This window comes from Netta rufina (assembly GCF_964035555.1).
Source record: "Netta rufina genome assembly, chromosome: 12".
In the NCBI taxonomy this organism is placed as follows: domain Eukaryota; kingdom Metazoa; phylum Chordata; class Aves; order Anseriformes; family Anatidae; genus Netta; species Netta rufina.
Genome location: NC_140135.1, coordinates 12,178,705 through 12,204,761, shown reverse-complemented (window position 1 = coordinate 12,204,761; position 26,057 = coordinate 12,178,705). Strand labels below are relative to the sequence as shown.

The 26,057-nt window shown below is 55.2% G+C and overlaps 2 protein-coding genes across 3 annotated transcripts; one reads left to right on the top strand and one right to left on the bottom strand.

Moving 5' to 3' along the window:
- Nucleotides 1-809: 809 nt before the first annotated feature.
- Nucleotides 810-1,706, top strand: LOC311213657 (gap junction alpha-3 protein-like; the record flags this gene model as incomplete). The annotated part of the gene is made up of 1 exon (XM_084293800.1): nucleotides 810-1,706. The coding sequence occupies one exon, from the start codon at nucleotides 810-812 to the stop codon at nucleotides 1,704-1,706; it is 897 nt and encodes a 298-aa protein (XP_084149926.1).
- A 692-nt stretch (nucleotides 1,707-2,398) lies between these two features.
- On the bottom strand, nucleotides 2,399-23,194 carry ZMYM3 (zinc finger MYM-type containing 3). Of its 2 annotated transcripts, XM_084294293.1 has the most exons (24): nucleotides 22,142-23,194; nucleotides 21,652-21,695; nucleotides 21,173-21,245; nucleotides 20,184-20,475; nucleotides 19,572-19,749; nucleotides 18,937-19,149; nucleotides 18,177-18,327; nucleotides 17,499-17,614; nucleotides 15,385-15,471; nucleotides 15,023-15,173; nucleotides 14,267-14,439; nucleotides 13,678-13,843; nucleotides 10,099-10,157; nucleotides 9,427-9,595; nucleotides 8,694-8,809; nucleotides 8,338-8,512; nucleotides 7,720-7,866; nucleotides 6,782-6,885; nucleotides 6,263-6,431; nucleotides 5,991-6,142; nucleotides 5,459-5,573; nucleotides 4,231-4,485; nucleotides 4,023-4,140; nucleotides 2,399-3,622 (listed from the first exon to the last, which is right to left on the bottom strand). In XM_084294293.1, the coding sequence occupies exons 1-24, from the start codon at nucleotides 23,022-23,024 to the stop codon at nucleotides 3,424-3,426; spliced, it is 4,305 nt and encodes a 1,434-aa protein (XP_084150419.1). In that variant the 5' UTR covers nucleotides 23,025-23,194; the 3' UTR covers nucleotides 2,399-3,423. The 2 variants fall into 2 exon arrangements, with proteins under 2 accessions (XP_084150419.1, XP_084150420.1); XM_084294294.1 differs by lacking the exons at nucleotides 13,678-13,843; nucleotides 14,267-14,439.
- Between the last annotated feature and the right edge of the window lie 2,863 nt (nucleotides 23,195-26,057).

Genomic DNA, 26,057 nt, shown 5'->3' with positions numbered 1-26,057 from the left:
GCGCTGCCTCCCTGCTTTCTGCTCCGGCTGGGACGTGCCAGGGGCTGCGGTGCCAGCGTGGGGTGCCCGCCCCTGTCCAGCCAGGCAGAGAGGAGAGGAGAGGGTCTGGGTGCAGCCAGGCTGCTGCCACCCACCTCCGGGGATGCTTCCCCATGCACGGGGCCGGCCGGCCCCATAGGTGGGTGGGGGATGCTGTGGTTTGGGGGGCTGCAGTCCCTGCATGGAGCCCTGGCAGCACGCGTGCGGGAGCAGTGACCCTCTGGTGGCATTGAGCACTAGCCCCTGCAGCCCCAAGTATATTTAGAAAGGTACCCGGACCAAAAATAGAGGGGAAAAATTTCCCCCAGTGGCTGCTTCATCTGCCAGTCACAAAGAAAGCCAATGGGGCCCGCAGCTGCATCACGCCCTGATAACCCTGTGCCCGCTGTCGGGTGGACAGACGGACAGACGGAGCCGTGTGGATCTGTCTGCACCCCACTGCGCTCCGGGAAGGGGCCTGGCAGCACCCTGCACCCCTGCGCAGGAGCCGACGGCGTGGGAGCACCGGGCTGTGCCCCGCGCACCCGCAACGGTGAGGGGTCCCCGCGCCGTGCCCCGTGGTGGCTGTGGCCACCTCGCTGGGGGTTGCTTTCTGATGGAAGCCTTTGCTCCCGTCGCCCTCCCCAGCCAGGTCAGGGTGTCCCATGGGACGCGAGGTGGGGACAGTCCCAGCTCAGGGCCCCGCATGCCCGCCCGGGGGCAGGGTGGTGTCCGGGAGGTGTCCGTGTGTCTGGAGGGCGGCTGTCTTGCAGGGCGCAGCGCCGCGCGCCATGGGGGACTGGAGCCTGCTGGGGAGGCTGCTGGAGAGCGCCCAGGAGCACTCCACGGTGGTGGGGAAGGTGTGGCTCACCGTCCTCTTCGTCTTCCGCATCCTGGTGCTGGGGGCGGCCGCCGAACGGGTCTGGGGCGACGAGCTGGCCGGCTTCTCCTGCGACACGCAGCAGCCCGGCTGCCAGAACGCCTGCTACGACAGCACCTTCCCCCTCTCCCACCTCCGCTTCTGGGTCCTGCAGATCATCTTCGTCTCCACCCCCAGCCTCGTGTACCTGGGACACATCCTGCACCTGGTGCACCTGGAGGAGAAGGCGCAGCAGCGAGCGGTGGCACGGGCTGGCAGCGGGGCCAGGCGGCAGCGCCCCGGGCAGCCCCCGCTCCACAGGGGGGACGTGCGGGGCCGGGTCCAGATGCGGGGGGCCATCCTGAGGACGTACGTCTGCAACGTTGTCTTCAAGGCTCTCTTTGAGATGGGCTTCATCGCGGGTCAGTACGCCTTGTACGGGTTTGAGCTGAAGCCCCTCTACACCTGCAGCCGCTGGCCCTGCCCCAACACCGTCAACTGCTACATCTCCCGGCCCACCGAGAAGACCATCTTCATCCTCTTCATGCTGGGGGTGGCCTGCGTGTCCCTGCTGCTCAACCTGGTGGAGATCTATCACCTGGGCTTCACCAAGTGCCGGCAGGGGCCACGTCCCAGGTCCCAAGTCCTGCCCGGCCCCGGTGGCCCTACGGAGCCCCGCAGCGCCCGTGTCGCCTTGCCTGGTGGTGGCAGCCTCGCGGAGGCCAGTGGACCCCACCGCGGCCTGGCACCCCTGGGGAAGGCTGGTGTGTGGCTGGGGGTGGCCAGCGGGTCCCGCGGGAAGGCGCACGTGGGGGACCTGGCGGTGTGAAGGGGTGTTGGGATGGGCGATGTGCAGGCCGCCGTGGTGGCCACGGTTGTGGTTCCATCTCCAGGACCTGCCAAGCCCCATGGCACAGACCCCAATGCAAGAGCTGGGCATGACCCAGGAGCAGCAGGACCAGGCTGGGGCAGGGGCGAACACCACCACCCTGCCCGTCAGCCCTGGGGAGCGAATAAACACTCAATGCAACTCGTCTGACTCGTGCTCTGCCCGTGGGCACCGCGGCATTGTTCTCTGACTGTCCCACAGGGGCACCGAGTAGCCACAAGGGTTGGACAGGGCCACCACCACCACCACCACCACGCTGGGATGTGCCCCCATAGCTGAGGAGGGGGCAGGAGGAAGCACCGGCAGCACAGCAGGGGCGGGATGGAGAGGAGGGAGATGGGTGGCAGCAGCAGGACACTCACCTGGCTCTTCCACCTAGGGCCTTTGTGCCCAGCAGAGCCTTAAAGCACCTTTGGGAGAGGCCAAGCCCACAGAAGGGAAGGCCCCAGCCCCGCAGCACTGCTTGGGGCTGGGGGTGCGTGAGGGGCTGCACGGCAGAGCCCACCCTGCCCCCAGGGGAAAGCAGGGGCTGCCCGCAGGTTTCTGCATCTTTATTTGAAATGAATGGTTTCCAGAGACACAGGGTTAGTCCTACCGCCCTGTTATCACTACAACAAGACTGGTGAGTGGCTCACTCTCCACATGGACACAGAGGACAGAGGGCCCCGGGCCAAGGCCCAGAACAATATATACAGGCTCAACAGTGCTGAGACCCATGTACAGCTCAGGAAAACCAACCAGAACACGAGGAGGGGCAGGAGGCAGCAGGGAAGAGCACGGCCGGAGCCAAGCCTGCTCCAGGCAGGGCACGGGGGCCCTGCAGCTTTGGGAGGGAGGGCAAAGGCCAGGCAGAACCCCTGGCTTCTGCCAGCAGCTGCCCGAGCCCAGAGCAGGAGCGGAGGGACCTGCCACCGCCGCCAGCACCCCGGCCGGCTTGCACTGCTGGTGGCACCTCACACGGGGACGGGGGGGAAGAGGGGCAGCACTGGCACAGACCCGTGTCAGTCAGTTTTCTGCTGACTCAGAAAACGTCGACAAAATTGAGGGAGGCAGCCCAGCTGGGTCTCAGCCCTCGCGTTCCAGCACTGACTCCACCTGCTCCCCACAGCCACCTCCCGCCCTTGAAATCAGCCCTTCCCCTGCCCAGCAGCTCACGTGCCACCCGTGGTCCTTCCCTGCTGCCTTGAAAACCCTGTCCCACTGCAGCAGAGCTGTTCCTGCCACGCCACCTGCAGCCTCCAAGAGCTGATGCCAAGGGAAGGGGGAATTAAAAGCCTCAGGGGCTGCTGGTCCCAGGCAGCACTCTGCCGTATTGTGCGGTTCCTGCCCCGGGGCAGGGGGAGAAGGGGTTAGTGTCAGGGGAAGGGGCCGCAGCCCTGGGGAACAGGAGGACAGAGCCAAGCCGGGGCCACCGCCCTGGGGGCTTTGCCACCTCTGTGCTGCAGGGCCTGGCCTGGGGGAAGATGGCCCACGCGGCTCTGGGACGCGGTAGGACAGGCCTGTTAGGAGCAGGATGGGATGTCTGAGTCCGGTAACGATGAGGGGACAGCACTGCTGCAGCCCCGGCCCCACCCTGCGCTGCACGGCCCCCGCAGCAGGAGGCAGGGAGATGAGGTGTCCAGGGCTGGAGCGGAACCAGCCCAGCAGCACCTTGTGCTTAGTCCATGTCGTCCTCCAGGCCACCGAGCCGGCTGTGCTCCTCGTAGATCTCCCTCACTGCCAGAATGCGGTTCAGCATGCTCTCCAGCATGCTCCGGTCCATGGGGATGACCGAGTACCAAAGCGGGGACTCGGCGATGCACGACCGCTCAGGCTGCAGGTAGAAGATGTCGTTGCGGTTCCGCAGGCTCTCAGGACTGCAGAGAGAAAGGAGGGTGAGCCCCAGGGTACGAACAGAAGGCACTCAGAAAGCCTGGCCTGCCCTCTCAGTTAGCCCTCGAAGGCTCAAGACTTGTTGGACTCCTTCCCTGGCAGGACTAGGCCACAGACTGAGCCTGTAGCTCCTCGCTCTGGGGTGAGCTCCCTAACCAGAAAGCACACACACCACACACCCCTCCATGCCTAGGCTGAGGGCTGAGCAGTGAAAGAGGCCAGAGAGAAGTGTTCTCTCAGCCACAGCCTACAAGCAGTGCAAACCCTGGTCAAGGCTTCAAACTCACGGACAAACATGCAGAGGACAGCAGCTACTCCACAGGGTCACCCTGAAACTGAGAGGTGGCCCCCAAAACATCTCGTGCCTCTTCTCCAAAGACTCACCATTTGGAGAGATAAAATTCATAGAATTTGACTGGGCATCGGAGTGGGTTCATCCTGTTCTCCCGCTGCTCCAGCACCGGTACCTCCTCCTCACGCTTCCGCTTTCCAGTGCCACCATCTGCAAAGGGGCAAAGAATAGGATCATGGCTGGAACGTGATGGGGGGCAGGGGTCAGGGAGGGACAGAGAGATGTTTTGTCAGACCCTACCTCGGCCTTTCTTCTGCTTGGCAGGAGCGTAGTAGCGGATGCTCACTACCTTTGTCATGCCCCGGGCTGTGGTACACTTGCGGGACTGGCGCACGACGTTGGTGAAGGAGAGCTGCATGTGCTCCTCCGCTGTCTGCAGCCCGAAGAACTTGGTGTTGAAGAACATGAGGGTGTTGAGGAGCACAAAGGGTGAGTAAACGCCCAGCTGCTTGCACTCCCAGAGGTGCTCCTCCTCAACACGTGAGAAAACCGTGTCTGCAACACAGAGGAAGAACCAGGTCAACACCCACGGTGGCCTGGTGTTCTTTCAGGAGGGAACTAGAACAATGTGCCTGCCAGCAATGGCTGGGAGCCAGCCCCACGCATCTGGAGATCGTGGGTCTGGAGCAATCCCTTCACCCTGCGCAGGCAAGCTCGGCTCGGTGCTGACGCTTCACAACACCCACTGCCCCACGAGGTTATTGCTCCAGAGCCGTTAGTGGATCTAGATGCTGGCTCTGCCCAGCCATGAGCCGTCCCAAAGTACAGGCAAAACACAAGCTAGAACCCAATCAGTCCTAACAGCTCGTCTCTAGAGATGGCCACAAAGAGGACTGCAGGTCAGTGCTCCACCACACTGGGTGAGGTGAAAGAAAAGCCAGTTCCTGTCTAGACACACGGGTCTGGAGCCAAAGGCCTCTGCCTCAACAGCCAACATGCAGAGGGAGAGGCTGCATCTGGGAACCAGCACTTGACAAAGCACTGCAGGGAAGGGAGCCCAGATCACAGCATCATGAAAAGCTTCTGCAGAGCTTTGTGGCAGTCTGCTCCCAAGGCAGCAGCGTAGCAGCCATGGCCAGCACTCAGCAGTGCGCAGGGCTTGCCCACGGACTGGGAAGGGAAAGGCATGGGCTGCTGCACCTGTTGGGTTTGGTGTGCTCTTTGCCAGAGGTTCAGACATCACTGCGAAGTGAACTATTGTAAAAATGCAAACTGTCCCAGGAAACACAGCAGCCATACTCTGCTGCCAGCCAACCTCACTCTGGGAAACAGAAGCTGCTGAGGCATAACCCAGGCTGGCTCTGCTGTCAGTGTGGGACAGTAAGACCCCAAAACACAGCAGGACAGCACTGCCTATGCCAAGAAAGAGAACTGAGGCTGGAGGAGCACAATCTGACTGCAGGATCTGATGCTAGAAGCAGAAACAGGGTATGTGTGTGGTGGTTCAAGGTAATCTGGAGACACGTACTGTTTGGTAAGATCGTGGGTTGCCAGCCGCTCAGGGACTTGTTGAGCTCTTGCACGAAGGTCAGGTAGTAGAGGTCTGTAAATATATTCACCATACGATTGTTCTCGAGCAGGTACTAGAAAGGACAGAACACACAGTCAGGAGACACGGTAGCACCTGGAGTGCAAACCCTCCCCGGAGAGCCCAGGGTGCACACACAGAGCCCCTCCTTGTACAGCCAGAGCTACAGAGCAGAATCCCAAGACCACCCACTCCTGAATGTTGTGAGGGAAACCCCAGGACACGACAACAAAGCAGACATGGTGCTGAAGAAGGGACAGAGTTTGGGAGATCTCCCAGCCTTCCTCAAGGATGTGCAGGAAGGGTGCAAAGCCAGGGCACAGCTGTCACCCTACCCACTGCACTCAAAGACTGAACCAGGTGGGCTGTCCTAGGTCACCAGACAGCAGAACAAAGGGAACGAGCTCCCCTCACCAGATCTGACCCCCAGGTCTGGCTGGGAAGGACTTGAGGACAAAAAGCCCTCCCTCACCTGCTGGATGCCTAGGCAGAGGTAATAGATGCTGTCCGGTTCATAGCGCTCCCCATTGGGCCGTGTTATCTCCTTGACAAACTGAGCCAGGCCGTAGTTGAGCTCAGCTGCTGTGCAGGCCAGGATGTCCTCCTTGATCCTCATGGGCTTGGCTGTGGAAACAAGCACGGCAGCCTCAGACAATAGCCTGCGAGGTCAGGAGCACCTCAACACCTGGGGCCCAGCTGCTGGGAGGTTTCTGCCGCTCCACCCCGTACCGCCAGGGCACTTACGGCCGAAGCGCAGCTCCTCTCCCTTGCTGGTCTCTCCCCCTGCATACTTGGCTTGCACCCAGGACTTCCAGGCATTCACACCGTACGAGTAGTTGAGTGCTGTGCAGCTGGGCTGACTGCTCATCGAGTCCCGGGAACAGCTTTCAGAGAGCACCAGACGCTTCTGCCCCTGCAGAAAGATGTATCATGAGATGAGACGTGTACCTGGGACAGAGGCAAGGCTCCCAGCCGCTCCTCGGGCCTGCTGACAGCCAGCTCCCTCCCACCGTGCCTATACCCACACCAGCAGGCATCCTCCTGCTGACAGCCAAGCCAAAACCCATCAGTTTTGAGGATGACAGGCAGGAAAGAGGCCAGCTCGCACCCAGGGCCCCAGACAAGTACTTCCATCTGAAGGCAGGCCCTGAAGGGAGAGGGTACAACCTCCCCAGCACACCTCACCTCCAAGTATGTCCCAGAGGGCAGCTCCCACTCCAAATCCACACGGCTTTGAGCAGGCAGCACCCACTAAGAGCTCACCTTTCGGACAGCACGAGGCAGCTCTTGCTCTGTGGACACATCATCTGGCCCCACCAGCCCACAGTCAAAGAGGAAATCCACACTGGGGTTGATGTCCAGAGGGTCTGAAAGGAAACAGAGGTGGAAAAGCTCAGCTGAGACACCTCATCCTGTCCCCAGCAGAGGTAAGAGGCAGGGAGACGTCTCAGCCAGATGACTGTTCTGGCCTGGTTCTTAGCCAGAGGAAGAGGCAACACGTAGCCCAACAATTCACACCCCCACCCCTGCTTGGCACGAGCATTTAGCCCCAGCTCAACAAAGGAAACAGCTTTAGCTGCCAGAGCCGCAAGCTTTCTCAGATTAACCAGAACCCAAAATTCCCCCTTCTGACAGTTCTGTTTTTTTTTACACTTCAGGAACATTCCTCATCCCCTCACACCAGGCCAGCCCTGGTGACAGCCTGGCACAGCACCCCAGTTCTCTGTCCTCTGCCACTAGTAAACTGCCTCCAAACTGCCGTGCGTGTCCCTGCTCCTCCTTCCCACCTCCTGCCCTTCGACAGACACACTGAGCAACTCTGCCATCTCCCAAGACATCGTGCCCTGTCCAGGTCTGTCAGGCCTTTCTGGATCCTCTGGAATCATTACCTGTAAACATACCAGCCCCTTTGCCATGCTCTTTGTGCTGTTAAAATCAGCTTCTCTTTCCCCCTTCTCTATGTCTGCAGCAGGTCAGTTAGCCAGAAAACAGAGACTTGTTCAAAAGTGGTGGTCTCACCCCCGCTGTGGGCAGTCATCTGCAAGACCCTCAGTTCCTGGCCTCAAGTGGGGTCAGTCAGAGGGCATGGGGAGGTAAGTTCACACAGGTCTTAACGCTGTTGGCAAAGGTGGGCTGAGGGCAGCAGGAGGACCCTGCTGCAGCACGAGCAGCCCCGCGTGCCTGCTTCACCTAGCTCTTACTCTTAGGGAAGTCAGCCTCCAGGTCCTGGCCTGGCTCATCGAGGACATTTGCCATCTTGACAGCCATAGCCAACACGTCGTCCCGCGCTGGTCCGAACAGATCGCAGTCCTCCAGGAGACCCTCTGCACTCTGGTTACTCACCAGGTCTGCAATGCAAAAGCAGATCAGAAACACAACTTTCAAAAAAAGTCTTTTGTCTGTTCTCCCTGTGACAGCTGGAAAATGAAGTCAGGCTCCCTGGGGCACAGTTCTGGGCTCAGAGCAGCCCCACAATGGCTGAAACTACAAGAAATTGCACCTCTGTCCTTTCCCCAGCCTTGTTTCTTGTCACTGGAGCTTAAGGAATGCAGTCCCCAGCTAAAAGCATCTGTGAGGTCAGGACTGCTGGTCTGGCTGGGCAGCTGCTTTAGGTAAGAGCCTGAACAGCCACGAGCCTGGCACCCCAAGGGTCAGTGGCTGGCACTGCTCCCTGCTCCTAGTATTTCCTCAGCAGTAGTTGAGGGCTTGCTCTGCTCTTCTCCTTCTCAAAGGCCTTGGGCAGATGCTCTGGCTCCCAAAGCAGGCAAACCCCACGCGATGGCAGCTGTTGGGCCAGCTGAAGGCACAGCAGAACCTACCGCACAGGTCTGAGGAGGCCTTGTCCAGCTCCTCAGCCTCCGCAATCATCTCTGCCATGGCCAGGATGTCAGCCTCCAGAGGATTGGAGGGGATCTTCACCTTCAGCTCCTCAATGGTCTCCACAATCTTATCTGTGCTCTCCAGCGTGGTGGGCAGGAACATTGGCACAGGCACCTGTTGACAGCAGCACAGCAGGCAAAGATCAGAGACATGCTGCGCCCGCAGGGAGCTCTGGCTCGGCCGACTGCTGTAAAAGCAGAGGCAGGAGTAGAGGACAGACAGAGAAGCAGGAAGGCTGCAGCGAGGCAGGACCGAGACAGTAAGAGAACACAAGCAGGTGAAGTGTGTGGCTTACCGGGACAGGCATGGAGAAAGGCACAGGTACTTTCTGGCAGTACATATGCATAGGCACAGGCACGAAGATCGGGACTGGGATTGGCAACACAATCACCTGGGGCTTCCAGTCAGCCTCTGACAAGAGCAAAAGTACGTCAGTGAGCTCGCTCCCAGCAGCTCCTCCACCCAGCCGAGCTGTGCACTGCCATGCCCACGCAGCCATCCAGCACCACAGCCTTTCTAGCCACCAGCGTCTGTGACTTACGGGCAGAGCTGGAGCAGCAGCAAGCCAGGCAGCCCTGCACCCCGAGGGGCTTGCCTTAGCCAAAGGTGCAAGCCCTGCTCTTACGTGGCCCTGCCAAGAGGTCTAGTTGCTTTGTATGTGCTAGAGACCACACACACACACATGCCCAACGGCAGCTCCACAGTGGAACCTGTTCAGCAGACAGCCCCTCAAGCAAGCTGATGATCTCTAGAGGGAAACAAGTTGTCCCAAATACCGTAAGAGAGGTGGGGTCACGCTGCAGCGCTCTCTGCAGCTTTCCTCCTGCTGCTGTTGGAAATGGGTGCCCTACCTCCAGCCTTCCCATGCGTTCCCCGTACATCCCTAACTCTCCTCAGCATAATGCTGAACACCCAGCAGCTCTGTAAGAGCATTTCAAGCTGGATTCACACTCCGTCTGGAGCAGGGACATGCTACCTGCCTTTCCAAAACGCCCCTTCAGTCCTGCAGTCGTGTCTTACTTTCCTACCTGTCTGACATCCTTTGGACTTCATTTCTATCTTGCAGGAAACACCCCGGTTCTGCATCAGTGGTTTACACATGGCAGCTTTGTTCTTCCGAGGGGTGGCTGGAACTGGAGGGGGCGGGGGAGGCGGCGCGGCTGGAGACATCTGTGCTGAGGAGGTCTTTGCTGACAACTAGGAAACGCAGAAAGCAGGAGGTTGGTGTCCAGCAAAAGCAGCACCACCTCTCCTCAACCTCAGTTACAGCCTCCTGCAGCCTGGCAGCCCGCAGCACACGTACACATGCTCCCACGGCCACATTTGGCCAAAGGGCTGCCAAGCTGATGTTGGTGGGCAGCAAACCTGTGTGAGATCCCTGCGAGAACCAGCAGGGAACTCAGAGGGACAGTGATAATGCCCAGGCACAGGGGAGCACCATGCAGAAAGGAGCCAGCGCCACAGTGGCAGTCTGCTCTGGTGTCTGTTTCATTGTCGGGGAAGTTATTTATCCCCCGTGCAGGAGACGTGCTGAAGTTGCCCTCCCCAGCAGCTTGCATCAGCTCCCACTGCCCAGGCCACCACCATCTTAAAATGCACTGGCTGTAAAATGAAATCTCCGCAAGCAATGGCAGATCTGTTCTCTTTGGGGACAAACACTTTATGCTACCTTGCAAATTCCTACCTCCAGCGGGCCTTACCGTGTTAGTCTCTGCCTTCTGTGGGGAAGAGGCAGGTGGTTTTGGTTCTGAAGACTGACCTGCAAGAAAAAGCAAAGCCTCTCAGTTGAAGAGCTCCTCAGCTAACAGGTCCCACTGCTGGGACTGGAGGTGGCAACAGCCACAGGCCAGAGGGCAGTGACAGGCTCCCCAGAAACTGCTCCTGGCCGCTCCAGGAACAGTCATTCCAAAAATCTCTAGCCCTAGCACCTCCGAAGGCACTACAACTCCAAAATCAAGTCATTGCCATGTCATTTTGAGTTCCCTTGCAGTCCACCCCATTCCCATCACAGCAGGTCAGGAGAAATCCCAGCCCCTTGTGGAGAGAGGAATCCAGGGCTCCATTCCCAGCTCTGCCTACTGGCTTGCTGTACCGAGCCATGGCCCCTCCCTGTGCCTCCATCTCCCTGCTACAAATATCTTGGCAAAGTGCTTCGAGATCCCTAGGAAGAAGGTGACAGAGGTAATAGCTTGCTGTAAGGTATCCCAGAAAGTACAGAGACAGCTTTGCCCAGCGCTAGGGATGCAGGAGAGAGCGGATCACCAGCAGGTAAGAGGCACACGTGGCAGACACCAGTCTCAGGTGGTAACCGTATCATCCTGCCTTGGATGATAATTCCATCCCACTCGCTTTGCAGAGCACCCATCTCAGAGGCTGCTGAGCTACAAGCACCTTCATCCAAGTCTCCCGTGAACCCTGGCTACCCACGTGGCTAGGAAAAAGAATTCCTTCTGCAGCACTGACTAACCGTGGGCCATGCACGAAGGAGATGCCTGCAAGGAAAGCAGCAGGCGTCAGCACCCAAACAGAGTGGCAGGTCCATTTGCTCCTCCTACAGATAGGCTCTCCGGGAAAAACCCAGACTCCCAAAGGATCAGCACACTGGCATTTATACTGTGCAATTTCCTGCGTCGCGAGGAAATCCCAAGAACTTTGCTCGTCAGCAAACAGAGGCACAGCAAAAGACATTTGGTGACTGCCACCGAGGGGACAGGCAAGTTCCAGCCCAAGCAAACTCCCTAGCCTCCAGCTGGACGTTCAGCCCCACACCTGCCACGGCTCAGTGGGTCCAAGAGCTCCCCGTGACCAGTGGATGGGCAGCAGGAGACATGGATGGGGAAAGAAGCTATGGAGAAGGGTACGAGCGGAGTCTGCTAAAGCAGAATAAAAGCAAGGGTCATTGTCTCACAGGCCAAGGATTTAGGACAGTAGGAAACAAGATTCTCACACCACAAAGCTCTACACGCTACGTGTCCAGGCTCTCAAGAAAGCTGCGGCTTGTTCTTTACTCTCATCCTAACACCAGCAAGGAACTGTCAAGGTCTCAGCTGCACCAACCAAGACGACTGGCCCTCTCCTCTCCAGATGGATAGCCCTATACCGAGCCCGTTCCCTTTGAATTCTTTGGGCACAGTTCTGTGGCAGGAGCTCCTCAATCACTTCTTACACAGACTGTGTTCCCAGCAAAGGAACGGTCACTTTCATGGTCAGCAAGCACCCTCAGGATCACCAGGCTGGCAGCAGCCACTGGATCGCAGGAATGAATGCTTTTAGGCAACACTGGCTATAAAACAAGCAAGTAGTCAGCAGCCCAGCCCCAGCTGGGCCTAAAATCCAGGTAGTCCCTCAGAAGCTTACAAAACCACTGCCAGATGCACAGAAGACCCTGACTGGAGCAGGCAGAAGTGGTTCCTCACCAGTGGAGGCAAGCTGCTCCTCCTGCAACACCCCACACAGCACGCGGGGCTGGAAAGCTCTGTGTAAGCGCACAGCAGCTCTGGCTCCAGCATCCTTCCACGGCAAGCTGGCCAGGATGGCACAGTCCCTGGGCAAGGCTGTCTACAGCTGTCCCGCAGCTGGCACAGTGAACACAGTGAGCTGTGACACAGTGAAGGGCAATGCCCCGCACGCTTAACAGCAAAGTTCCCGGTGGTGTTGGAGAAGGTACTCAAAGAGGGTCTCACGGTCCGTGTCTCCAAGAGGTAAGGGCCAAATGGTGTGAAGTAGATGCTTCCCCTTGGCAGGCAGTGGCTTGTTTGCTGTGCCTGTGTCCCCAGAGCAGTGTTACTGGTGCCTCACAGGTAGGATGCCTTGAGAGCAGAGCACAAACCAAGCAGCACAGCTAGGGCTGTAGAATCACTCGGTGAGCTACAGGGCAAGCTCAATGCCTCTTCCTCCCCTGGGGCAGCAGGACACTCTGTGTCCCATCAAGCAGTCTCTCTCTGGACACCCCAATGCCAGCTGAAACCGGCAGATTTTCATCCAGGTCACCCCAACGTGCTGTCACTTGAGCTGTCACCTCACACGGCATTTTACAGAGCACGGCTCTTGGAGGGCAGGTCAGGACTCCCCCGCCTGGGGGAACCTCCTGCTTCTGGCAGAGCAGCTCTGCTGTGCTCTCCAAGCAGTGATGGCATCCAGGGTTTCCCCCATCTCGTGATTAGCTCACTGCTGTGAGGAGAGAGGCACCAGGAAGAGCCTGGGGACGGAGGATGAGGTCTCTCACAGAAGGTCTTCCTCTTGGTTTCCCCTCCTCAGCGCACCCCACTCAGGGTTTTACACCTCACGAAATTCCAGGGGGCAGCGAAGCACTTAGCCTGCGATAGAGGCATCTGTCGAAGCTTGATGCGCTGAAGGAAGTCACACCACAAGCTGCTGGCATTTTGTTAACTACATCAGATCACCTAGAAGATCATGGCCTACCACAGACCGAGCAAAGCGAGACTCTGCGAGTGTCCGAGGGCCATGCGATGTCTTGTCACTGTCACTACGAGCACCTTCCGTCCTGAGGGACCCCAAAGCACTTTGCAATCTTCCAGAAGCAACTGGCTCAAGTTAATGATAGGAAATGGGGCAACAGGCAGTGAGAATCTCCTCTCCAGCGGGAACTCCACAGATGCAGAATGGGGTTATCCGGGACACGGGGTTGGCAACTCCCCCAAGCTGCAGCGATCTTTGGGTAAGTGGTAGGACTCCAATCTAACAGCGCAAGACAGAGCCTCCAGCGGCTCTGCGCTCCCTCAAGATCGGCCTAGGTTCAGCTCTGGCTGAGGAGAGCCCACCTACAGCATCACCAGCACCACTTCCTGCAGCACCCTGCGTTTTCCTTGAATGCTTCCCATCCAAGCACTGACCTGGCCCAATCCTGATTAGTTTATGAGATCTGAGAAGGTCACAGCTCGGAGGTGGTGTGGGGCTGCAGGTGGATTATCATGCCAAGCCACGCTGTCCCCTAACCCTGTAAATCGAGCTCTCCGCTGGCAACATGAGGATGGAGTCGCCCGTTAAATCCCTGAGTATCCTCGCTAAGTGTGAGCTACAGGCAGCACGCTGGCACCGGCTCCTCCCGTCTGGGCCCTGTGTGTCATAGAACCATAGACGTTAGAGATGGAGAAGCCCCATTAGGTCCCACTCCGTCCTTTCCCCCCCAAGGGCCAGTGCAGGATTGTTCCCTAGCGTCTCATCCAGTCCCAGGCAGGAAGCTTCCACCCCTCGCTGTTCAGTCTTCCCTGTGTCTCTCAGACTGAGCTATGCAGGTCCCCTCCCTCCCTCCTACTCACTGTTCAGCAGGCTCTCGGGCCCCTTCTGCGTGTCCAGGTTGGGCTGGTTCTGTTGGTTGTAAAATCGCAGCAGACACTGCTGGTTGCAGAAGTGTTTGATTTGCCCTCGCCAGTGGATGGTTTCCAGCAGCTTCCCCTGACGCTTGCAGGCATGGCACCGAGCTGCCTAAAGCCCGCATCAGCAGGAGAGAAACAAGGAGTAACTAACCACACCCCCTCCGAGTGCAACACAACTCTCCAGTGAACGGTGCACATGGCAAGGTGCTGTGAGCTTCCCCACAGCAGTGCCCTGCCAGTGCCAGCCGGGGTCTCCAGCGGTGCGAACTTCTCACAGCAGCACTAGCCGCGGATCCAGCACTGTGAGCTTCCTCAGTGCAGTGCTCTGGCAGGATCAGCTGGGGACTCCAGCTACGTGAGCTTCCCCGTAGCAGTGTCCCGTCATTGCCAGGCAGGACTCCAGCAGTGCCAGGTTCTCCGCAGCAGTGCCAGCCAGACTCCAGCAGTGCGAGCTTCCTCAGCGCAATGCCCACTTATCTGGGTGCCGTGCCCACCACAGCACTTAGCACAAGCTGCCAGTGCCAATACTGACCTTGAAGTACCAGAGCAAGTATTTGCTTTTGCAGTCTTCACTACAGAAGTCCCAGGTGCTGCCCTCCAGCTGCTCGGTGACCGCCCGCTGGCAGGTCTGAGAACAGTAGGTGCAGGTGATGCAGCACAGGCCCAGGTTCTTGGTGAAATCCTGTTTGTAAAGAAGCACACACCCTGCGGAGAAACAATAGGAGTGAAACCTTCCCAGGATGAACTGGGGGCCTCCCTGACCCAAACATGACCAGAATCCAGGTCTGCGGAGACAACAGAGCACGCGCAACACACTGTAGGGAACAATCCAGCACTGGCCCCTGGGGCTGGGATAAGATGGGACCTCATGGGGACTTGCCATCTCTCACCTCTATGCTTCTAGGAAGAGTCTGACTCCAACCTCCTGTGTGCAGGAACCCAGCAGGCAGGGCAAGGCCAGGTCAGGCCAGCCCAGACGCAAGAGCGTAGAAGTGCATGATGACAGGAGGAGCGGAGCTGCCACCTGCTGTCTCCCCAGCCCCCAGAGAGAGAAAAGCTGTGAGAAAGCCCTCCCCAAGGACACAATGAATGGTAAAGATCTTGCCCTCGGGCCTGGCTGGACAGCAAGCCATCCCCACTGACAGTCCTCCCTTTTCACTGCATGGCGAGGCTCTCGCCCCAGGGCCTGGCTAGACAGTCTCCCCTCTGCTCCACTCCATGCTCTCTTCTCCTCCCCCAGCAAGGGCTGGCATGGGGGCTCTGCCTCTCCCGTGCCTTCCCCAAGTACCTTCGCTGCAGAAGTTCTTCTCCACCCCCGAGAAGCGGATCTTCTCGTGCAGCAGCTTCTCCTGCTTGCAGTGCTCACACTGAGACACTACCCCACGCAGCCGCTTGAAATCCTCACAGCAGTCCTTGCAGCAGAACTGATACACCTTGTCCTGCCAAAGAGACCGCCACCAGGTCAGCCAGGCTGGCAGGAGGTCCCCAGGCTTCCCGGGGAAGCGAGGGCAAGACTGTGGGTCTCTGCAGCCGGGGCATTCGTGGCACTGGCCCAGAAGGGGCTCTGCTTTGAGCAAGGAGAGGAAGAGCTCTGCGGTCCTCGCTGGGGTTGGCCTCAGCCTCAACGTGCTCCCCGGGGAAAGTCCTCACCTGCCAGTCAAGGATCTCCGGCTTCCCACTGAAAAGATTGTGGCAGTAATGGCAGTTCAGGTGGATCCCACCTTCCGGGCTGGTGCGCTGCGGGAAACAAAGACAGCTGACGGAGGGAGAGGCACACGGAGGGCAGCAAGCACCCGACCTGCACTGCCTCCAGTCGTGCTGCCTGCTCCACTGATCACAGCAGTCCACCGGCCCCGCTCAGACCCGTGCTGCCTGCCACTGTCAGTGACTCACAGTCAGTCCCTCAGATGATGTCTCAAGCTCCTGGGGAGCAGACTCTCGAGTAATTTCACTTTGCTTCCTTTGTACTGGGTGCAGCTCAGGGAGGCGAGCTTTCAGGCTGCCACCCCTCTGCGTTTGAAAATGTTAAGGGATAGGGGCTCTGCTACCTCTGCTGGGACTTCCTCTGCAAGATCTCGAAGCACATGTGCCTAGTTCTTGTTTTCAGGGTAATGTAACTTCAGAATCGAAGTAGGCATTCTCATGCCACCTTCCTCTGCTAGATTAAAGAGCCGTTTAGCACTTGAGGTCTTGTCAACACAGATACCTTATTAATAAAATAATCTGGTTTTGTTGCTGATAAGGTGCTCTGCAAGTGCCTCTGTACATACAATTTTCAAGGCTCCCTGTAGTTTTGCAGCTTCTTTCAGGACTCTCCCTATTTTTCTTCTGCATTAAAAATGTGGACATTGGATAAATATCCCTCCTATCTGTGCCTCATTCTAGGTAGATCTTTTGCTCCCTCCCTAGGCCCCAAACTTTTAACTGTAGACTGAGGCACTCAAGCTTAGTAGCTTATCTGCTGCAATCACAGAGCCTTTTCAAAGTCCTTACTTTCCAGGACTTACAACCTCACATTACCTGGGTAAGGCTGATACAGGATCTTGCACTGAGCTGTATTTAAGTACACGTTAGGAGGAACCCGTCTCGTCAAACAACCCAATGACTTTGCTTTGCCCTGACCTCAGCATGAGTTAACACTTCACTGGTTTTTGTTTCATCTGCAAAATTTTATCTTGCTTACTTTGACGTTATTTCCAGATGACTAATGAAGGTGTTGATATTATTGATATCAGTACTGATCCCCAAGACATCATGAAACACTCCCTTCAGCGTGTTTTTTTCTGAGATCTGACAGTAAGACGTCACCTAATCCAGGTTATGCATGGCTTTACTCACATTTACTACAATGCTGATTTTACATGGCAAGAACTCAAGTGTCTCATGAAGTCTACACCTGTGAAGACTCTTCAGCTACCCTTGCCCAGTTTGTGATCTCAAAGGATTTTTATTTTTTTTGTGATATCAAGGATTTTTTTTTTGTTTGTGATATCAAGGATTTATTAAAAAAAAGAAAAAGAAGAGGAAATAGAAAAAAAAAAAAAACACAAAAAACAACATACAAAATAAAACACTGCAACTGTCAGTAACTAACTCTCTACCTCTAGATGCTCTAAGTTTTCTCCATTGCCCAAGGCATGTCTTGGCCTAGGTTTCCCAGGTCTTCCTGGCTGTTGCTTTGTTCTTTGACAACTGTACAAAACTAATATTCTCCCAGTTGCCTTTGAATACCATGAACATTTCACAAATGCTAAAACTCAACACCAGAAAACTGAAAAGTATCAACCAAGCCTTTGAGGACTATTAGGACACGAGGTCTCCAAGCCTGCTGGCTGTGAATTCTTAGACGACATGACCTGGGTGACTTATGTTCCTTGGTGATACCTGGTTCAGAGTGCAGCTCCGCCTCTTTCCATGCTAGCAGGTGCTGATGGTGCTTTGTTAGCTCATTTGTGCTTTTGCTTGTACCCTTGTAAGGCCACTATGTCCCAAACCACTCATGCAGCGCAGTTCTGTGCTGCACTCCCACTGGGCATAAGCTGCTAGACAGGACATAATTACAGCCAGCCTTATCTCAGCTGAAGAGAGGGGAGGTAGGGCCAAGAATTAGAAAGCGACAGCTACAGTCACTGGAACTCCTGTGCTCCAGCAGAGACTTTCTTATGGACCCTCCCTGAGGAGCCTGAAGAAGCTGCAGCCTCTGCTAAGTGTGAAAAGAGGCAGGAGCTCTAGGGCCCAGCCCAGCATGAAGGATTTTTCAGTACCTGGAATTTGGTCCAGCAGCTGGGGCTGCAGAACTGGTAGACAACCCGGTCTGTCTTGTTGTAATAGCAGGGTTCAGATAAACTCTTTCTGCAGAAGCTGCAGGGTCTAGGGGGACCTGATGAAACAGACAGGAATTGGTGAGGCCAGCAGCAAAGGACTGGATTCTGAGGATGGCATGCAAGCTACTCACACATCCTCAGTCTGGAAAGCTATTACCAGAAGGGAAGGGACAAGAACATCAGGGAACTAAGAGCACCAGCTTCTGCTAGGACAGAAATATCAAACAAGGATGGAAAGCAGACTGGTTCAAGGACGTGATCCTGGCTCTACAGAAATTTGGACAAAACAGACTGCAATACTTGTACCAGTCAACAGAGACCAGACACAGTCCTGGACACCCTGGTACTCTGTGCAATTCCAGCACAACACAGTACTACAACTGCTTCCTGCGTTCTCAAGAACAGCAATGGACACTATCCCCTCAGCATTACAATGGCTACGTACTGCAGGGTCACTCCCTCTCCACATCTCCTTCCACTTGCCTCCCTGGACTCCTCCCCAGACACCTTCCCAGGTGAGCACCATGCCTTCCTTCCAGTCTCATCCACAAGGCATAAATAGCACAAAGGAAGGAGTTAAGAGTGGAGAGGTGACTGAATCCCTGTGAGCGCCCTTACCAACCAAGCCTGACTGCTTCACTTTGTGGGAGGTAGTGCAGCAAATGGAGCAGAACAGTCCCATCTTGCCACTGCGATCCACGTTGGGCAGCATGTCGAAGTTTTTGCACAGCGTCTTGCACCACATGCACGGGTAGACTCGGGTGTTCTTCTGCAAAGACAGAGCAGAGCAGAGCTGCCAGGGAGCCCATCAGAGCCACGGAGGTCTTACCCTCACACTCCACCCCACTACAGCATCCACCACAGGGCAGCTCTCCCGCAGGGAACACTCGTTGTGAGAGCCAGGCTCACGGTCTGCAGGTTCAGGTGGTGGTAGAGAAAAGCCACCTTTGGCACCTCTGCTTCTCATTCCAGGGTACCCTGGCAGGAACACAGAAGCTGGCAGTCCTATCAGGACAGTTAAGCAAAGCCTGCTCAGACCACAGAGGAACAGATACAGCCAAGCTTTGGGGAGGCATCCAAAAGAAGCCATCTCATGCTAACTGCATTTCCCAGTGTAACTGCACGGTCCAGCTGTATCTGAGTGTTTGACCTGTGCTCCAGGATGGGCCCCAAGCAGTACAACTAACTTCTATTTGCCTGCTTCAGAGTTTCTCCACAGCAGTCTCTTCAAGCTGTTCTGTCAGCAATAAAAGACCAGGGGGGTTGAAGCTGCCTGCTATTTATTGCATCAAGTGTCCTGTGCCAAACTGAACGAGGGAGATGTGTACCCACCGAGAAGCTCCCTCTCCCCTCGCCCCCGGTAGCTGACTCCACACACCTTCTTGTAACTGTTGAGACAGGCGGAGTTGCAGAAGCGCTTTTGCTGGCCTTCATGGAAGAGGTACTCCAGGGGCAAGCCCTTGTTGTAGATATAAAGTCCACAGTTATCACAACAGTTGGTTTTCAGCCCCTTGGTGGCTCGGAACTTGGTGAAGCAGGCATCGCTGCAAATGCGGTGAACCACGTTCCCATTGCTGACCTCGTGCTGGATCTGCAGAGACACCGTTGCTGTCACTCCCTCAGAACACCACGGGTCTCCCTCCCACACGCGCGCCACACACAGCCCTTGGGAGAATGGGCTGTTACACTAAAACCCAGGCGAGTTCCCTATTGGAAGCTGCTGTCAACTCAAGCTGGCTTCTCGCCAGGAGCCAGCAGAGCAACTGGGAGAGTGGAGTGGCAGAAAGTAGCAGCCTGCAGGGTGGGGAGAAGCAGAAGCTGTATTTCTGGGAATAAGGGCTAGTTCACAGCAGCAAGGCAGAACCTGGGAGTGAGCCCGAGGCAGCTCAGGGACTGAGACCTCACACGACAGGAGAACTCAGTAAATGCTCAGCAATGGTTCCAGGCAGGGCCAAGATCTGCAGGTCACAAGCTCCTGATCGGGGACAAGCAAAATACAAGGGATTTGCTTACCTCACCAGGTTTATGGCAGACACTGCAACGGATGGTGTCTGAGGGGTCAGCAGACTGAGGTGCTGGTCTCTGCTGCTGGGCCTCATAGAGGGAGAGGCAGACGGAGGTGCAGAACTCGTGGAAAGAGCCTCCTGAACCAATCTGGGCAACCACAGAGTCCTTGGTGTTCCAGATCTCCCTGGGGATCAAAAGGAATGCGTTAGTGCAGGGACACACCAGTCCTGCCCCAAAAGGATGGGGTGGCATGCTGTGGTGCAGGGACTTTGCTATCACAAGGAGGTGGCAAGAACTGGCCCACAGCAGCCTCTGCTCCAGCCCAGAGCGGCAGTGCCTGAAGGTGAAGCATGCAGGAGGTTGTTTTGAGGGGAGGCAGGGATATGGGGCATTAAGCCTGGCAGAGAGAGACAATAAATAATGTGAAGGGGGTGAAAGGAAGATGGGATACACAGCGAGTGACAGAAGACATGGGGCAATACCTGGCAGTGGACAGATGATGTGGGAGACAAAGGAAGCATGAGGATCACAGGGATGGGTACTGGCAGGCAGGGCTGTGGGGCAAGTGAGTGGGGTCACAAGCACAGGATCGCTGAGGAAAGGGCAATGACCACTCACTTTTTACAGAAGGTGCATATTTTCTTGCCAGGTGGTCTTTTTGAGAAGGTGGTGAGGCAGGAGCTGGAGCAAAAGAGCTGAGGGAGCCCTTTACGCTGGTAGGCAGTCTGGCCCTTCTGCAGAGGGGTCCGGCAGTTGGCACACGTCATCTTGGTGACAGTAGAGCGGGCGGCTCGCTGAGCCATCTGCGTGCGTAAGGACATGCGAGTCGAGCGTCGGGTACGAAAAGGAACAAAATCCTCGTCATTGGGATCGTCCACCATCGCATCAGAATCTTCATCAGAGACTGGAACTGCAAAGCAGAGGCAGAAGACGCAGAGAAATTCCCCATTAGGAACTGAGACAGAAAGTCATTCCGTGAGAGGCATGCTGGGGCTTTCCGTGGTCATCTTGCTGCAGTCTCTCTATGCTTTCTACCTTCCTTGTTAGCAAGATAAAGGGACCCAGTAAACCTTAAAAGGACCAGTAAACCTTGAAAAGAACAAGCTGGATTGCCAGACACTTCTCCAGTACAGGCAGACAAGGAAGGACCAACCAAAAAATGCTAGGGAATGTCAGTGCAACTTTCAGCATCTCAAAGAACAGAGATCTCAAGTACTTTTACAGGGACGTCCCCCAAACACAACCTTCCTCCAGACAGCCTGATGGCTTAGAGGCAAAGGAAGAAAGGTCCTGGCTAAGGAGATGGAAGATGGATTTCCTGGGAACACCCCCAGAGTCTCATCCTATTACTACTTGCTGCTTGTCCACAAACCACTGTAAAAACACTGCAACCCTCTCCTCAACTTAAAGGCGCTGAGAAATCAAGGCAAGAACCCTGAAATGAAAACTCACGGGCGAAGGGACCTATCCTGTGTAACAGGAAAGGCTGCACAAAAGCTCCAGAGTCCCTACCCCCATCCTATTCACAACACAGTCTGCCTGCCCGTGCTGGGCCTAGGCCTCACGCTCTGGCTGAAGGCAGGCACCGGCCAGCCCTGGTTACTCACTGCTCTCAGCGGAGTTCACAGTTTCAGGCCTGGCAGTTTCTGATCTTCTGGCTCGTTCACTTCTTTTCTGTTCCTAGAAGACATTCAGAAAATACTTAGACTAACCATCTGCTGGGACGACCATGGGTAAATATCTCAGATCACAGCGCAGTTTCAACCTCTGGGTTTTGAATTCCCAATGACCAGGCTGAAAAAGGAAAAAAACTCCACGGATACGTGACCAGAGATGGCAAGGGGGGGAGTAGAGGGGCAGGCAGGCCTATGGGAATGACATTCCACCTGGGGGTGGCAGGGAGAGAGATGCTGAAGCCACATGTACAGCACAGTGGCAGCACACACAGGGACCACTCCATCACTGGAGACGTGCAAGCTCCTTCTCAGAGGGGTGACCAGACAGCCAGCATCTCTCAGTGAGTTTGGCAGCAGCCAGACACCCCCAGTTCTCCAGCAGCATACGTACTTGACTGCATTCTCCTCACCTTCTCAGCTGGCGTCTCGCTTCCCTTCCCAGACAGGCCTTCTCCTGCAACAGAAGCACAGAAGAAACTTGAATCTCACGTCTTGGTTTTCTCCAACACAAGAGAGACCTCCCTGCACGAGGGGAGGCAGGCTATGGGAAACATCTCCTGGTCACCCTCATCTCCAGGAAGGACTCCGATGATGAGGAGCGTGACTTAAGATGATGTACGGCAGCAGCTTTATCAGGGGAGCTCCTAGCTGCCACAAACATTAAAAATCAAAGTTAAAGCTACGAAAACCAGAGTGAGAGCTTGTGTGCACCAAAGGAACAGCTTCCAGAACATTATTCCTAAACGGCAAGACACTTTTTCCACATCTAGCCCATCAGCAGCCCCAATGATTTCCATGGCAGGGGAAGATGGGGAAAGCTGGAGTGGAGAACAGCCTCCAACTTCAGCCGGCAGCCTTCTGAGCTACAGGAAGCCAAGTCCTGCAGAGCCAACAACCTACCTGCTGGTGGCACAGCCTCCTGTGCCTTCGGTACGCTACTTTCTTTAAGGGAGTTGTTCCCGTTGTCATCTCCTTCCTCCGCCTGGTTTTCCTCCGTGTGCTCATGGGGCAGAGCTGCTGCATTATTGTCCGGGCTCAGCTCCCCCTCTGCTTCCCCTGCAGGCCCTTCCCTCTGCACAGGCGAGCTTTTCCTTGGTGCCTTCAACCTCGTCTTTTTTGACTGTTTAAGACTGAGCTGTGCAGGGGCCGCTGGCGGAGTTGAGGATTGTGCTGTGGTTTCTTCTGTGGCTGGGGCACTGCCGAGGTCTCCAGAGTGAGGAACGGGCTGTGGGGGCGATTCGGGGGCATTGTCATCAGACGGCGCAGGAATAGCAGCGGCACCATCTTCCTTTAGGTCCCCAGAGTCTTTTTTTGGTGCGTCTTCCCCTTCTTTCCACGTTTCTGGAACAAGGGCTTCTCTAGAGGGGGCAGAGGAGTCCCCCGGCCCATCCTCTGCGTCCTGGGAAGGCCGTGCCTTATACAGCCCGTCCAGACCCTCCGATTTATCTAGCTCCATCAAGCCAGCAGTTTTATCCAGGTCATCTAAGACACCGGGTTTCTCCAGCATGTCCAAGACACTAGGTTTATCTAGACTGAGGTCACTTGATTTGTTTAGTTCAGACAGGCTGTCCCCCTTCACTAGAAGGTCCAAGTCCCCGTCTGCGGTCATCTGCTTGGATTGATCCCAGCCAGGGGGCTGAAGAACTGAAGCCTCCTGGGTAGAAGCTGTTTGGGAGCCCAGGAGATCTTCCCCAAACTCCATGTCAGCAGGAAGATCGCCAATAAGTGGTTTGTCAGGCAGAGACAGGGGGTCCAACGAGCCCGAAAACTCACTGGAATCCATTTAGAAGATGACAACTGGAAACGAGAGAGAGACTTGCAAGTTAATGGAAAATAGACTAACGGTGCATGAATTGCCCACTCCTCTGAACATTGCTGGAGTAACTGGAGGCCCGGTAAGATTCTTGCAATACCCAGCATCCCAGCAAGTCAATCGCATCAGCTCGTGGGGTTACAGAGCTCTGAGGCCGAGCAGCAGCAGCCAGATGCAGCCGTTCGGCAAAGCAAACCTTTCAGAATTCTCTATAGCATCCACACCCCTCGCCGCAGCGTGGCAAACAGACGTGCTTATGCTAAAGGACACAGTGGGATATCAGAAATGATTTGAGCACCAGTTCAGGAGGCTTCACGCAGCTGTTCTGCAGCGCGTAATAAGCCTTTCGCTGCCTTCCTCTGTATCTCACCAGACCCGAATAATCTGGCCTGTCCTTTCTCCTCATCTGCTAGCACAAAGCTAACCCATCTTTTATTTTTAAAATATCTCTTCTCTTAAACACAGAAACAGAAAGAACTTGATTATAGCTCTGCAGTCTGGTCCTTGAACGAGATGCAACATGACAAAATGCAGGAGTTTTGTCAGAGGACAGACACAAACCACGTTACCCCCTAACTACAGCTACAGCCTGGGGCCATAGCGATGGGGGCCAACACTCAGAAAACAACCAGAAGAAAAAAAAATGATTTTTTTTCCGCAGGGAGGTGTGCTGCCATTTACCACCACCAGACGGACAAAGCTGCAGCCCAGCTCCTCCAGCCAACACCACCGCAAGGCAGGAAGGGCAAGACCACGAGGTGAGGCCAGAAGGCATTTATATTCCTGTGGCTAATGACGAACCGTACCCCTGCAAAGGGACAGAAGCTGAAAAGCCTGAAGAGGGAAAGGGAGCTGGAGCCTGACTTGATGTAGCATCACGTCCCCAAAACAGGCTGCAACTAGACGCTACAGGGAAGGCGCTGTAACCAAAAGATGTGGCACCAACCTGTTCCCCTATTCGAATCATCCTAATCCTAACTTTGGCACTGTTTTGAGCCCTGGACATTCAGTATTCCTGCCTGTTTGGGCTTACCATGAGCATAACACACCCATAGCTATGAAGGAGGAGGCCTGAAGCAATTTCACTGTGATAGCTGAGCAGTGCTTCCATTACATCCTCTGAAAGGACAACCAAATCTTACTCACAAAGGGTTTACTCAGAACTACACAAGAAATATTTGGACAGAGAAGGTACCCAACTTCTGAACCTCATTTAAGCAGGAGTTGAAGAAATCATACCTTACAGCTGGAGTTCAAAGTCATTATCTCCTTCCTTTTATCGAAAAACACTGCAACATTTTCTGTTCCAGATAAGCACCGTTCCCCCAGTCACAAACAGAAACTACAGAAATTGTCATCTTCACAGTCTCAGCAAGTCTCACCAATAAAGACTGATTATTCCATTCATTTTCTTTAGTTACAAAGAGACAAAGCTTCCAGAACGAGCTAATTCTAGAGCAATGCACAGCCTAATGTGCGTTTTAGGGTGGGTGACAGGGAGGAGAACAGAGTAAAGCAGAAGTAAAGACATTTGAAAGAAAGGTCGTAAGAAGTTGAAGGAGGTGAGAATCCCCTCAAGACAAACCTGTTTTCAGCTGCTCTGAACACAAACAATGCCTCCTTCTCAAAGGTGTCTCTCTGGAAACCTGGGTGCGGGACAACAGACCTCAGAACAACAAGCAGCAGAAGGGCTGAGCCCCTCAGATGAGGAAGGAAAACTCATTTACACGCTTTTGTGCATGTCTGCACCGAACCAGAGAGGTGATACTCCTACAGCATTTGCTACCTGCAGCTGGCCTAGGCTTTGCCTAGTAGCAAGAAACCCTGGGAACAATTTTGGAGCATAAGAAATCCATTTTGGCATTCCTTCCTAGAGGATAATCCAAGCAGCAATCTAGGAAAACCTACGAACTCGCCATGCTATTTGCGTGCCCTGCCAAACAAACAAAAGCAGCTGGTTCCAACAGAGCCTACCTTAACGCTGGCTTTCCAGCTCTGTGCACTAGGGCGTTATGATGCAAGGCAAGACTCTGACAAAACTTACTGGTGACAACACCAACCAGCACAACGGTCTTAAAGGGAACCAGTATCCTGCAGGTTGAGACAACTCCAAAATATTGGTATGTGGAGGGAAAGATATGCGGACAAGAAAGAGCTGAGAGTCCACAACAGGAGCACTCACTTGCAAGTTCTGGTTGGAAGCACAGTGCTTGCCCTGTGTGCTCAAGCTCCTGTCCTCTTTCAGCAGCTCTGTCCGAATCCCCCAGCAGGACAGCCCACGTTCTGCTGAACAGCCCGAAACATCTTCGCAGGGTGTGCAAAGCTACGGGCTGCCGCAGTCAGTCAAGCAAAATGTCCATCTACTCGAGCATCCCATCCCTATTCACACCTGGGGAGAGAGTATGAGAAACAGAACTAACTGGGCAATTCCTCTTCAGGGCATCCTCCGATATCAGCTGCTGAAGAACTGCTTGGCTCGAGCTGCACTGAGACTATCACTGCTAGGAGGCTGTACAGGACAAATCCTCAGTGAATTTGACTAATCCCCCTTTGGACCAATTTATATTTTGGGCCTCCAAAAGTTCCCATTCTAACACCTTCTGCAGCCTAACATTTTGTTTTAAAAAATATTTTTTTTTCTGCTGCAGCAGAGCTCCGTGACAAGTAGATGCAGAAACAGATGGGCGCTGACTTCTGATGTACTTATCAAAATCTGGAAGAGCTGATAGAGATAGTGTTGAGATGGACCCCAGGAGGTGATGATGCCGCAAGCAGTTTGGGTGGGAAAGCAAGGAATGCTTCTGCCCATCACTGCAATTCTGTTTCCCTGACAGCAAAGTCTTTACAGCGACTTCCAACTGCCGGCTGATCAGGATCAAGAAGGCAGCCCCTAGAAGAGGAGAGAAGGATGCTTTACAGCTCCGTGGGTTGCTCTGAAGCTGAACTCAACCCGAGAAAATTAGAGCTGCCCAGCTGCAGGCAGCAAGGTAAGAAATCCTGCTT